This window comes from Crinia signifera, chromosome 9 (genome assembly GCF_055691185.1).
Source record: "Crinia signifera chromosome 9, ASM5569118v1, whole genome shotgun sequence".
Taxonomy (NCBI): domain Eukaryota; kingdom Metazoa; phylum Chordata; class Amphibia; order Anura; family Myobatrachidae; genus Crinia; species Crinia signifera.
This window is the reverse complement of record NC_139225.1, coordinates 152,919,994-152,934,781: the sequence shown is the minus strand read 5'-3', so window position 1 is coordinate 152,934,781 and position 14,788 is coordinate 152,919,994. Positions and strand designations below refer to the sequence as shown.

The window sequence follows — 14,788 nt, the reverse complement described above, 5'->3', positions numbered from 1 at the left end:
CACATACACAGACACACACGCACACACAGGTTTATTATTGAGCGTGCAACACGTCTGCTGTCATTCTCATGCTATATTTCTTGACTCATGTGTAATGTTTTCATTTGCTACTTACCGCATCAGATGATCCTTCACATTCATTGCAGCAGGCCTCCGCATAGACTGCGCATTTGGTGCTATTTGGTATGTAGGGCGCGGCCCGCCCCACCTGCCTGTCCAGGATTTCCACTAGCTAGCGCTCTCATATTGGCAATGGCGCAGCAAATAACAGCACATCTATATATCTACTATGCTACACTGTGATTGGTTGTGTAACTGATATTTGGTATTAACTTTATTAAAATTCTTACAATGAACATTGCTATGCAAAAGGACGTACAGATGGGTCAGGTCCCATCTTTGCAGGGGATGGCGCTGGCGTCGCCAGCCGCCATCCCCCGCCAGCGCCATGGCGATGGTGAGAAGGGGACGCACGCGCACGAGAGGGTGCGCGCGACCCCTTCCGACGGCGCTTCCATCAGTTCCCCGGGTCCCCGCCGGCTTGCCGGCGGTAACCCGGGGTCCCCGCCGCCTGCCCGCACCCCCCCTAACCCCCCCTAACCCTGTCCGTCTCCCTGAGGCGGAGACGGACAGGGTTTCCGTCGCGCTAGCGACGGAGACTGAGACGCGCGTGCGCGTGAGACGCACGTGCGTCTCAGTCTCCTCGCTGGCGAGGCTGCTGGTGGGTCGCCAGCGCGTACGTTCTGGCGACCCGCTAGCAAGGATGTACTTAGTAACATACTGTATGTGTATATGTTGCAACAAAGTGATACTAAGCGCTGCTAATTGAGATAAAATGTATCTGCTGAGTGAATAAGATTTGGACACACTGCTTAAATTTATATCAATTTCTTTATAAAGGTAAAAATAGAATAATTAAACAATCACATACATAATAATAATAATAATTAGTACAGTACAATAATATAAAAATTATAATAAAAAAAGGTACATAGTTATAAGAGATATATTGAATAAAAAAGAATATGGTATTCAGAGTATGAGGTCTCCAGTAATGTGAGAAATAATATTGGTATTAATAATACATGGCTTTTGAATAAAGTTCGTGTTCTACACGGTTAGGAATAATGGCAGATGGTGGACCACTAATATTGAAAAGAGCCAGTCCTTTTAGCATGTAATAGACACGCAAATAACTTTCGGAGGCAGTTTGAGGGCAAGGCACGCATTAATAGTACATATTCCAAAATGACGTTTTAGGGAGCAAAAAAGATAAAAAGATGGTAATAGGCTCACCTAATATATGCGGTATCCAGTTTGATTGATGCGCTGGTAATTAGGCAGCCAGGACGGCTTATGATGGGAGAAAGCCAGTGGTATATTCCAGCTGCGCAGGTTCTGGATTTACCCGTGATGTTGAAGCGGGTATTGCACGGTGTCCGTGCTGGCGGGTATGATGAGCCGACAGCACTTCCGATGCGGGGAGTAGTGTAAACGGGCAGTGCACGGTGTCCGTGCTGGCGGGTATGATGAGCCGACAGCACTTCCAGTGCAGAAGACGATGTAAGTGCTGCCGTGTAGAACACAAACTTTATTCAAAAGCCAAGTATTATTAATACCAATATTATTTCTCACATTACTGGAGACCTCATACTCTGAATACCATATTCTGTTTTATTCAATATATCTCTTATTACTATGTACCTTTTTTGATTATCATTTTTATATTATTGTACTGTGCTAATTATTATTATTATGTATGTGATTGTTTAATTATTCTATTTTTACCTTTATAAAGAAATTGATATAAATTTAAGCAGTGTGTCAAAATCTTATTCACTCAGCAGATACATTTTATCTCAATTAGCAGCGCTTAGTATCACTTTGTTGCAATTTCTGTCTTTTTTTGATGAGCTCGGGTGACCTCACCTGATACCTGCTGCAGCTAATTGGGAATTATCCATCCTTGATAATTCAACTAACCACTATTGATTGAGCGCCGGTATTTTTGTTTCTCTGGGAGAGCCAAAAACTCCATCCGATTAACAAAAATCTGCTATTCTCTTTCCTTGTATGTGTATATGTGTGTGCATATAGAGATAAGCGAATACATAGGCACATGTATGTGCATGCCTATGTATACAGGCAATCAGCACTGGGTGAGATAGTATGATGCACACAGAAAGCACGCAGAATGGGCCTGTTACCTTTGTAATAGTGTAGGCCCATATAAAGATGTTCTCAAAACCATGCTTGGAATGAGTCCCTACACTTTACACACTATTGAATATTTATATAGAAAAACATCGATGTAAAAGCGCACAATAGTACCTGACGACACACGTCGACTAACAATTCCAAACATATAGGAATGGTGAGCTTTGGAGTCGGCTAATTAAAGATATTCCCCCATGGTTTAGAATATGTAACCACAGTATAATGTGGTAAGTATGGGTTATTTGCTGTGGTTTGCTAAGCAGCTACAGCAAATCACTGTTCTGAAAAGAAACTCCTTAGTGGCACCCCTGGCAGAATCTGAAGAATTCCGGGAGATTAGGAGTACAATGCAGGGCAGCAGGAGACTTATGGTGAAACAGGAGCCTCCTGCAGGAGGGTAGGCAGCTATGAGCTAGGGGTGCTGCTTCCAAGGATTCAGCAATAGCATCTCTGCTCACATATGAAGTAGCCCCACTGAGCCGATGCAGCTACGACAGCCTGGATGTGATCCTGATGAAGATGCAGCCTAAAGAGTGGACTGGGTGGTCCTGGGTGCAAGGATTCCCCTGACAGAGGGGCCCTGGGACATTCTCCATCTGATCTCTCCTTAATGTAGCTTGGATGCCTCTGAGTTGCTGGGCCGGTCATCATGTCCCCCCTCCATTCCCTATAAGCAGCCCTGCCCATGGGAATTAGTCCATTCCCCAAATAATAAGTGTATTACATGTTTGTACTGATGTTGGTCAATGACCAATAACCTGGACCTGGTGATCTTTTCTGTGTTGATCTTTTGTACTTGTCTACTTACATTATTGCATGTTGCCCTTTGTATGTTGAACTGTTAACTGTCTATATACTTAATATACATAGCCCCCAACTGTCCCGCTTATCGCGGGAATGTCCCGGTTTTCAGGATGTTCTGCGTCCCTCTCGGGGCGGGGGGTCAGTTAAGAGCCCCCCCCCTTTACGCTGTGACTAGATGCTGTGCGCATGTGCACAGCGTCTATACCCGCAGCAAGAGGGGCTGGAGGCATAGCCAGCAGCTCATGGAGTTGCTGAGCATGTCCCACAGGGCCAAATAAGGGGGCGTGGACTTGCAGCAGCATCGCAAGTACAGGCCACGTCCCCTTTCTGTGAGGCCACCCCCAAATTTGGCGTGCACCTACAGCACGCGCAGTGTCCCGCAGCCCTATACACAAATGTTAGGATGGATTAATATACGTATTTGCAGGTAATCTTTGCTTTCCGGATCACTGCAGTTTTGCTACACTCATAAAACAGTGACAGTAATACCTGATTTAGCCACCAGGTGGCAGTACATACCGCCTCTGTTCTTCCTTACTGATGGATACATGTGATTCTGTAATGTAATAATCATCAGTGTGGTGTAACCTGTGGCGTTATGTTTGTACCCATGGAAGCCACATGTATGGAGCCATGCAGAACGTCTGCGCTCTCTCTATACCCATATATGTGTGTGTGGGAAATTACAGCATCACTAAAATATTTTCCTCTGCAAAACCAAATCCAATCATCATCTCGGTCTCTATCTGGGTCTACAGTGTTATTTATATAACATCCTGTCATGGATTACCCCCATATGAAATATATCCCTTAATGGTTGGACACATATTTTATGTTAATTATATATTAATCCGGTAATTTGATAAATATTTATATGATTTATGTTACAAATATCCACCTGTAGCCCAAATGGATCCTGCAGTTTGTAGTATTGTTGTTTTGCTTTTCCTAGTACTGTACAGATAGAGCCGTCCTCATCCAGCCCTTCAATAGGATTAAACCAAACCATATTTGCGGCTAAATCCCAGAAAACACACGTATCCGGGGTTTAGCCGCAAATATTAAGTATCCCCTAAATGTATCATAGGGGGACTGCAGCAGGAATCTCCGGTCCCTGCTGCGATCCCCCCCTGCAGCGCCGCCGGCCGCATCCCCCATAGGTTTCTATGGGGGATGTGAAGCTGCCCGATGTATCAACATCAGGCAGCCCGGCTTCACACCCCTGGCCTATCGCCATTCTGATATGGTGATAGCCCATTGCAGCCTATGGCTACACATCACACTGCCGGAGCAGGGCAGTGCGGTAAGAGGGGTCGCGGGGGCCAGCGCATAACCGCGCATGCGCAGACCCCCCGGCTTCTGGGCTAGGGCTTTGCAGGGACGAGCTCTTTTCGGAGCCCTGTCCCTGTGCCCTTAAAATTGATACATTCCCCCGATATGATCGCATTTTACAATGCGATCCTGGGCGGTAATATTAGGCCCAGATCCTATTGTAAATGCGATCATGATAAATGTGCCCCTAAATGAGCCAGAGCTGTCGGACCTAATCCTATGCTAATCCCCTACTGTATTGTTCTATGTATTGTACTGCAGCTGAGAACAATAGGCCTGGGCTCACCATGGCTATCCAGAGAAGGCTCCATCTGTACTGTATTGTTCTATGTATTGTACTGCAGCTGAGAACAATAGGCCTGGGCTCACCATGGCTATCCAGAGAAGGCTCCATCTGTACTGTATTGTTCTATGTATTGTACTGCAGCTGAGAACTATAGGCCTGGGCTCACCATGGCTATCCAGAGAAGGCTCCATCTGTACTGTATTGTTCTATGTATTGTACTGCAGCTGAGAACAATAGGCCTGGGCTCACCATGGCTATCCAGAGAAGGCTCCATCTGTACTGTATTGTTCTATGTATTGTACTGCAGCTGAGAACAATAGGCCTGGGCTCACCATGGCTATCCAGAGAAGGCTAGCTGAAGAAGGCTCCATCTGTTTATCTCTTTCTCTCAAAAGCAACAATGTCTTTTAATTCTATGTCACCTGTTGTTTTAGTTATTTCTATATAGTATGGTTATGTTGCTTAGCAACCATGTCTGTTAGATCACGAGATGTCATAGCCCGGCGCCGCTGACTGACACGGAGGAGGGATGGCGATGGATGATCCCAGCGTGCAGCCTTCCGGGTCTGGCATCAGTGTCGGACAGGTGAGCTCATTTGATTTTAATGATGTATTTGTATGGTGTGATATATATATGTATGTGAACGTGTATTCTTTTTTCTCCAAATGTATTTTATTGAAGCTTAAGTGACGAGACAGTATACAGTGAAAGTACACGTATATACAATGCATAAGAGTGGTCAAACAATAAATTGCACACGTATATCTTGTAGTAGTCTAAGGCAATGAGAAGCTTCAAAAAAACTTTTTCTAACTTTATATAACGATTCCAATCACGAGAACAATACACACACATCTAGAGTAGGGGTCTGTCCTGTGCGAGATAAATTGTGCGGGCCACAACAGATTAATCTATACATATATAGTATAAGGTTCCTTATAACAATAAAATGCAATAATCCGTGTCTCGTCTAGGAAGGGCTGTGTAGAACAAGACTAAATTTTGTCCAAAACAGAGGACAAAACACTATAGACAACATTAATAAAACAAACCATTGGTGCCCGCCCGGTCCCCACGGCCGCCGATCCATCCATAGGGCAGTTGATCCATGGGAGAGGCTCAAGCAAGAAGAGGAATAGGGAGGGAGAATGAAGAAGGGGAAAGGAGAAAGGTGATCTTATATGGGAATAGGGTCTTTATTGCCAAGGAGTTGATAGGAGTACCAGGTTGCAGATTGAAATCATTGCCTAAGAGCAAGTTTATGCTGCTTTCAGACCGCATAACTGGCTTTTAAAGGACAGTTTTTTAAACAGGTTTTCCTATGGGGCAGCCATTTTCTGAAAGTCACTTTTTTTTTTATAAGCGCAGCCGTCCATACTGCCGGGATCCGCAATTACGGAGGTTCCGGCTGCACAGGGGGGGGGGTTTTCTTAACACATTGTGGGGGGGGGGAGAGTCGGGGGCGGCTCTAGTGCTATGAATATTTAATGAGCGCTCATTAAATATTCACTGCGCTGAATTTAGGACCCAGCTCATTGGCTGGGTCCTAAATACCGTTTCAGACGCGATTTTGATGCCAAAATACCGGGTCTGAAACGGGTAGGACCCTCCATTTTAACCGTTACAAAAACGGCTTTTGTAAAACGGTAAAGTGGTCCTGCACCTTTCAGACCACACAGATTACCGTTTTAAAACTGTTAAAAATCGGCAAAATACCGTTTTTTAAGTGCGGTCTGAAAGGTGCATTAGTTGCAGGGGGTAGGATCTGAATACATTTATCCCAGCATTGAAATAATGCAGGTGTCAAGGTTTCTTTGTGCTGGGAGGTCTCAAGCCAAGATTGCCCAAGGAGCAGTGCAGCTAAATGGGATGCCCAGGACTGTGGTGCATGTACGTGTACTCTTATTCTGTTTGCATGTCCCTGAAGACGGGGGAGCAGTCCCCGAAATGCCACAGGGCACATTAAAGGGTTTTTATTCTTACAAGTCTGTGGAGTGCTGCTGCCTTTCTATCCTTTATAACGGACCCACAGTGGTCAACAGAGGGCACCCCAGCCGGTTATCTGGGCACTTTGAGTGCCAGGCTACAACCACTTATACCATAGGTTCCCAAATGCGGTCAAGGCACCCCAACGGTCCAGGTATTAGGTATATCCATGCGTGGCCACAGGTGACTTAATTAGTAACTCAGTCAGTCTGATTTAACCATCTGTGCTGAGCCATGGATATACCTAAAACCTGGACCGTTGGGGTGCCTTGAGGCCCGCGTTTGGGAACCTCTGACTTATACACATACATATATATTCAATAGACAAAAAGCCTCACGGTTTAACACAGGGATAGCCAACTCCAGTCCTCAGAGCTGCTAACAGTTTACGTTTTCCAGGTATCCTCACAGAATCAAGTGAAGTAATTAGCTCCACCTGTGGATCATTTATAATGTGTCAGTCAGTAATGAGTGCACCTGTGCCCCAGCTAGGAGATCTAGAAAACCTGAACTGTTGGTAGCTCTCGAGGACTGGAGTTGGCTACCACTGGTTTAACATGTCCCATTAAGGCTTCTTACACATGATCTGACATTTCAGAAACCTGTTGTAACTCTTTCACTCAAACTCCAAAAAGCAATGAAATTCCGAACATTAAGGCTGGCGCCTTAATGGACGTGTTCCTTGTGCAATACATATATGGTACGCCTGGGGTAGCCAACCCTAGTCCTCGAGAGCTACCAACAGTGCATGTTTTGCAGGTCTCCTCACAGAATTACAAGTGGGCTAATTAGCTCCATCTGTGTATCTTTTAAAATGTGTCAGTGATTAATGAGTGCAGCTGTGCAGCAGCTAGGTTGTCTGGAAAATGTGAACTGTTGGTAGCTCTCGAGGGCTAGAGTTGGCTACCACTGTGGTACGCCATCACAGCCTCAAACCTCCCAACATGACCCTCTCCAGGAGGGACAGAAAGCTCTGCTCCTGGACTTCCCTCTTGATGTATGATTGCAGTCACCTGTGCTGAACAGGTTAATTGATAAGAAAGGTGTCTCACTACAGGTGATGGTAATCACACATTACCAGGGAAGTCCAGGAACAGAGCATTGTCTGCCTGTAGGAGAGGGGCAGGTAGCGGTGATGTGACGTGCACCGATGTCCAGCAGACCGTCTCAGATCATGCCGCTAGTCAGATCAGCAGTGTGCGGCTGAATGGCTCTGTCCTGGAGGCGCCGTGTGGAGGGGGAATGCCGGTAGAGTGGCGGGGTATAAATACCTGCTGGCAGGTAGATTGCACCTGCTAGCCATGAACTCCTGTATGTTTTTTCCTTTGCTAGTCATTCACAAGGTGATTGACAGGAAGTAGGTGTCTGGAGTGGCAACTGGCCATTTAGCGGTTCTCAACCTCTCCCCCAGGCCGACCTTATTCAGGTTGATTCGCAAGGCTGCGTGTGGGCAGCCTTGCAAATCCAGCAAACTCCGCCTTGCCAATGGTGGCTGGCCGCCACCCATTCACATGGCAAATTTGCACGCAGGGCATGGGAATGGATAGTACACAGTAACATCCATTCACATGGCTGGTACTTGTAGATTGAAAAACCTTGGGCGCACTGGGCGACCTTTATATCATGTGTTTAATAGAGGTAAAAAGATAGCAAAATAAGATTGGCCTCACATGAGCATGAATAATATCCCCCTTACCCAGTGGTGGAACCAAAGATGGTGATAACAGAGTGTTCCAAAGGAGGCTCACCCTGTAGGCTCCACGAGTCACACACTGGGCTGGGTCCTTGTAGGTGATAGCAATCCTGGGCCCTGCCCAGTGTGGAGCCTACAGTGTAGAGCCTCATGTGAGGCCAATTTTATTTTGCTATCATCTTACCTCTATTAAACACATTTTATAAAGGTCACCCAGTGCGCCCAAGGTTTTCTGCAAGTACCAGCCATTTGTTTTTTGGGTGTTTTTGGGAAACACCAAGAAAATACCTAAGCTGCACAGGGGGTGCGCAGGGAGACTTCAGTTCATCACTTTTTTTTCAACATCCATTCGCAGCCTTAAAGGATCCGCCCCCATCCTTCGATGGTTGCCGACCATTGAATGATGAAGAAGGCGCTATGTCCTGTAAGGTTGGTACAGACCACTCATACAGGTGCGTGTAGTATTGCAGGGCATTGGGCGGACAGCTGACATGTGGTGATGTCAGATGCCCACACCCCGCCTGTCCGCTATACACAGGGCCGGACTGGCCATCTGGCATTTCTGGCAAATGCCAGAAGGGCCGATGGCCTTGTGGGCCGGTTTTCTGTATACTGAGCGCAGCACGGTAATTAGTGTAAGAGAGAATGACAGGTCCCACGGAGGAGACAGAGAGAGCCGACGACGCTCCCCACTCTGCATTCTCTATCATTTCTGCTGTCCTCCTTCCGGTCTGCGCTGCACTAGTACTACCTGTCACAGTGTGTATGACAGGCAGCAGCGCCGGAAGCTTATTCACTTACAGAGCTGATCTGTACCTCCCAAGATGTCTGCACAGGCTGGCAGTAATAACTGCGTCCTCTGCCTGCTGCGTGATGGATTTCTCTTCCTGCTACTAAGCTAGGGATGGCCATCGACCATCGATGATTTGAAATCATCGATGGTTCATGGCCGATGTCGAATACTTTTGCCATCGATGGGGGAGTACCAGATGGTTTCCCTCCATCGATGGAATAGCAAAACGATGTTTTGCTTCCCCCCCCCCCCCCCAAAGTGCTGGGACACGGAGCATAGCTCCGCCCCCCGGCACCCGCGAAGCCCCGCCCCCGTGTATTGATTGGCCCACAGACCAATCAATCAAATACAATGGATGACCATTGATATGTAAAAATATCGATGGTCATCCATTGCATAGTTAAGCACTATCGATGGCCAGTTGCCGAATTGCCATCAATGGCAACCATTGATGGCAATGGCAACGATGGCTATCCCTATACTAAGCACGGAAGTTTTCACTCTGCAGTCTGCGCTCCGATTACAAGCCCGGCCCTCCCCCTCTACAGGCTGCTGCTGCTTCACATCACAGGGAGCCTAGAAAGACGACAGGAAGATTTAACCCTCTGTCATCCTGGTTTTTTTACAGTAAGCTTCAAAAGTGTGTTTAATTTTTGTATGTATGTGTATGTGTGTGTGGGGGTAATGGGCATAATGTATTGTGTCATATTCTGTAGTGGGCATTACAGTTTGTGCCACAGTGTGTAATGGGCATTATGGTGGGTGCCATGATGTGTAGTGGGCATAATGAGGTGTTCCAATGCCAAAATTTGTAATGGGCTTAATGTATTGTGTCATAGTCTGTAATGGGCATAACGGTGTGTGCCACCATGTGTAATGGGCATATCGGTGTGTGCCACCATGTGTAATGGGCATATCGGTGTGTGCCACCATGTGTAATGGGCATATCGGTGTGTGCCACCATGTGTAATGGGCATATCGGTGTGTGCCACCATGTGTAATGGGCATAACGGTGTGTGCCACCATGTGTAATAGGCATAACGGTGTGTGCCACCATGTGTAATGGGCATAACGGTGTGTGCCACCATGTGTAATGGGCATATCAGTGTGTGCCACCATGTATAATGGGCATAACGTGTGTGCCATCATGTGTAATGGGCATAACGGTGTGTGCCACCATGTGTAATGGGCATAACGGTGTGTGCCACCATGTGTAATGGGCATAACGGTGTGTGCCACCATGTGTAATGGGCATAACGGTGTGTGCCACCATGTGTAATGGGCATAACGGTGTGCCACCATGTGTAATGGGCATAACGGTGTGTGCCACCATGTGTAATGGGCATATCGGTGTGTGCCACCATGTGTAATGGGCATATCGGTGTGTGCCACCATGTGTAATGGGCATACCGGTGTGTGCCACCATGTGTAATGGGCATAACGGTGTGTGCCACCATGTGTAATGGGCATAATGGTGTGTGCCACCATGTGTACTGGGCATAATGGTGTGTGCCACCATGTGTAATGGGCATAATGGTGTGTAATGCCTCCTTTTTGTAATGCCACGCCTCCTTTCCATTAGACCACGCCCCCTCTTCACAGCGCAAGGTGGGCCTGTGTGCTCAAAATGCCAATTTCTGGTCCCAGTCCGGCCCTGGTCATTACCATGTGACCGCCCAGAATTCTCACAGACATGCCCATGGAATGCTGGGAGTTCGTATAGGTGATCCCATGTGATCCGTATCCCACTGGCAACAAGCGCATGCGAGCGAATCAACCTGAATAAGGCCCCAAGTCTGCGAGGAAACGGATCATTGGGACAACCATAAGGACAACATGTGTTGGGTGGACCAGTGAAGGATGACAGGGCTTAGGGCCTCGCTGTGCTCACCATGCTACGGGCTCGGAGCCTCCCTGCGCCCAGCACACTATTATATTCTCCCACCGCACCATAGCGGATGGTAGGACAGAACATACCGCCTGTCCGCTCAGGTCAGCTCAAGGGAAAGTGACAAACTCTCGTCAACCTTCCCATTGTTCACCTAATGCTTGTGTCGACCTTTTGAACCTGTCGACCTTAGCTACGTCAACCTTTTTCATGTGTCGGCCTACGCCCTGTTGACTTTTAGTGGTCGACCCAATGCAAGTCAATCGTAATAGTGTCAACCTAACGACCGTATATCATCTGTCCTGCCCAGGGCCGGCAGTGTCCCATGGTGGTGGTGTGGGGGCAGTTGGGAGCCCTCCTGTCGCCTGTGGGTAGACGCTGTGCACAGACATGAATGAATTATGCCCTCAGGCCTCCTATAAATGTGATGTAACCATAGTAACTGCTATAGCTCCCAACTGTCCCGTTCACCGCAGGAACATCCCGGATTTTGGGCACATTCCTATGGCCCACACGGGGTCGGCAGTGTCCCATGGTGGTGGTGTGAGTGGCAGTTGGGAGCCCTCCTGTCGCCTGTGGGTAGACGCTGTGCACATACATGAATGAATTATGCCCTCAGGCCTCCTATAAAATGTGATGTAACCATAGTAACTGCTATAGCTCCCAACTGTCCCGTTCACCGCAGGAACATCCCGGATTTTGGGCACATTCCTATGGCCCACACGGGGTCGGCAGTGTCCCATGCTGCTGGTGTGGGGGGCAGTTGGGAGTCCCCGCTGAAACCCGCTTGTCAGCAGGGAATAGACGCTGTGCGCATGTGCACAGCGTCTATTCTCCACAGTCAGACGGCAGCAGCTGCAAAATGGGGGCGTGGCCTTGCACATGTGAAGTGATTTGAAGGCCACGCCCCTCACCACGAGGCAATACCCCTGAATTTTCACAAAGGTCCCGCTGGACCACCAATGAAAGATGGGAGGTACGCAACTGCTATAAAACACTTCAAATGTATATTGTCTCGGTTGGATTATACTGTATATATCCTCTTTAGTAAATGTTCCAGATGACGGGACATACCATATGACCCAGGAAGGCAGGGGACGCCTGAAAACCAACAGGATACACAAAGTGTATTCTCGCAGGCTTGCTTCACTCGCCACCTGGTTACTAAAGGCAACCGGTAGTGGTGTGGACGGTAAAATTGGTATCCCACTGACCTTTGCTGCCACTGTAGTAGTGAGTCACATGGTATGTTCTATTGGTCATGTGGTGCAATCTACACTCACAGCCTGGGAACCAGCTGCTGCCATATTATTTCTGTCTCTGACATCTCACTTTCACTTTCCATTCTCTCTGAGCGTAACCTCTACAGCCACTGCCTGCCTGGTAACTGCTGATCCTCTGTCAGCTCATTTTCCTATTGGTCAGAGACCCTGACACTAACCAATCAGCAGGGAGATCACACCCCACGTATGTAGAGTCACTGGCTGACACTATTATACTTGTTTCTCTTCGGGAAGTTTCTTCTGATACTGAACCAGGTCCCCCCAATATATCACCCACAGGAGGGTGTCCCCCCAACATAACACCCACAGGAGGATGTCCCCCCTTGTCCTGCTGATTCTGGGGGTGACAGGTGTCTGCTCTGGTGAGTATGTGGAGGATATATAGTAACATGTATGTGGGTTATGTGACATGGATGAAGTCAGCGTCTGTGGCTGGAGACCCCGTCCCACAGTAATAATATGGACGCCATGGCACTGAAAGGGTTCATCCCTGTGCTGCAGAGAAATCCTTCCACAAAACTGGGCACTTAGGTATAAAATGTGTTTAACACTGTAGGAGCAGCACTGAGCTGGGGCAGGTCCCCTGCTGCTGTGCTGCTGTGGGGTGAAGCCTGGGGCAGAGCATGTGTATATAATATATAGGTCACCTGTATTAATATATAAAGTGTACCACAAATGTAATTTAAAAGCAAGTCAGATTCATCATTGTGACATGTAATTCTGTATTAGTTATGCATAATAAGTAAGATGGTCTGACTGATACAGGAATCCTATAGGTATCGGGGGAGGATCTGACCATGTCAGTGTGTTATCTGCCTATATAAAGCGGCCTGTGAGCCCTGGTATCGGCACATCTGCCTGTACTGAATGCTGTAACATCTCTGTATTCTGCGCCTCTAATGCCCCTTTCAGACCGCACTTTGTAAACGGTATATTGCCTTTTTTTACCGTTTTAAAACGGTAATCTGTGCGGTCTGAAAGGTGCAGGACCACTTAACCGGTTAGAAAATACCGTTTTTTCTAACCGGTTAAAATGCAGGGTCCTACCCGTTTCAGAACCGGTATTTTAGGCTCAAAATTGGGTTCTGAAACAGTATTTAGGACCCAGCCAATGAGCTGGGTCCTAAATTCAGCACAGTGAATATTTAATGAGCGCTCATTAAATATTCACAGCACTGGAGCCGCCCCGCGCCCCCCCCCGCGTGCGTGTCGACACCCCCCCCCCCCCGCGCGTGTCGACGCCCCCCCCCCCCACCATATAAGTAAAGTGACTTTTGAAAAATGGCTGCCCCCATACGAAAGACAGTTTTTTTAAACAGGTTTTCCTATGGGGCAGCCATTTTCTGAAAGACACTTTTTTTCATAAGTGCTTCCGACCATACAAAACTGCAGTGCCGGGATCCACAACGGAGGTACTGGCTGCACGGGGGTAGGTCGACACGGCACTGCAGCAGCGTCTGAAAGCAGCATTAGAAGTAAGAGAAGAGATCTTTTCAGGACTTTGAGCAATTAAACATCTTTTGCCTCAGACGACCGTTTTCATCTTGCGACCAACAGGAATGTCAAAAAGTAATCCTGTTCTCTGTCTGTACTGGGTACAGGATCCAGTGTCTCCAAGCTCCGCCCTCTGCCAGCTACCACTGTACAGGACCTGGTCTGTGTTTATTGGTCAGTGGGGGAGTAGCCGATGTCACTCATGTGTGTCAGCATCGTGCTGACACATATCTCAGCAGGTAGTACTCAGGTGCCAGCGTGTGGGCCTGATGAAGTATGGTTCCAGATGCCACGTGGTAGGAGTCTGGTAGTGGCAGCGATACCCCGCCCACTGCGTAGTGGGTGGAGTAAGTTACTGGTGGTCAGGAAAAAAAAATTCTATCCCAATTGGGCAAAAATATCTACATAATAATCAGATAATACTTTTTATATATTTTGTATTATTTTAATCACACCGTCATGGCACTTATGTGCTTCTTATTAACCCCTACTAACTTTGATTTGTGTGCTGTCCTGTAGTGGTCGGCCTTTTCCGGCATGATGGGGGCCCAGACCAATAACCAGTATTAGGGGCCCCCAGTGACACAGAGACGCCTTGATGTATGACCTGGGGGCTTAGCCCTATATCTGCAAATATACGCAACCAACATCTCTGTATTATTATGTAGATATCTCTCACTCAGTGTTCAATTGGGATACAAAATGGTTTTTCCTAGCCAGAATTACCCCTACCTTTTGGCACCTGAGTGACATCACAATCTGATTGAGCAGCTTGCCAATCAATGTGTTGGTTACTGATGGTAACAGGGAATCCCCTATTGGCCAGGTCCTGTGACACCAGAAACCGCCGTCTGTGAACCTGAAGGGCGGAGCCAGAGCGCAGGGCAGGGGTCTGGTCATAGCGTCTTATACAGAAAATTCACTTTTACAGGGGATAACGAGTCTTGGGCCACAAATTTGACATCTTCAATCAACAGAGGAGCGTCACTTACCTGTGACCCAAGTGTATTT

The 14,788-nt window shown here is 47.5% G+C and overlaps 1 protein-coding gene across 1 annotated transcript in view; it reads left to right on the top strand.

Annotated features, from left to right (window-relative positions):
* The first annotated feature begins 12,395 nt into the window (after positions 1-12,395).
* The window catches only part of LOC146036349 (putative HLA class I histocompatibility antigen, alpha chain H), a 92,832-nt gene continuing 90,439 nt past the window's right edge, over positions 12,396-14,788 (top strand). Inside the window, exon 1 of the mRNA XM_083160305.1 lies at positions 12,396-12,645. Within this exon, the coding sequence (XP_083016431.1) occupies positions 12,597-12,645 (49 nt within the window). The 5' untranslated portion in view covers positions 12,396-12,596. The remainder of the gene's footprint in view (positions 12,646-14,788) is intronic.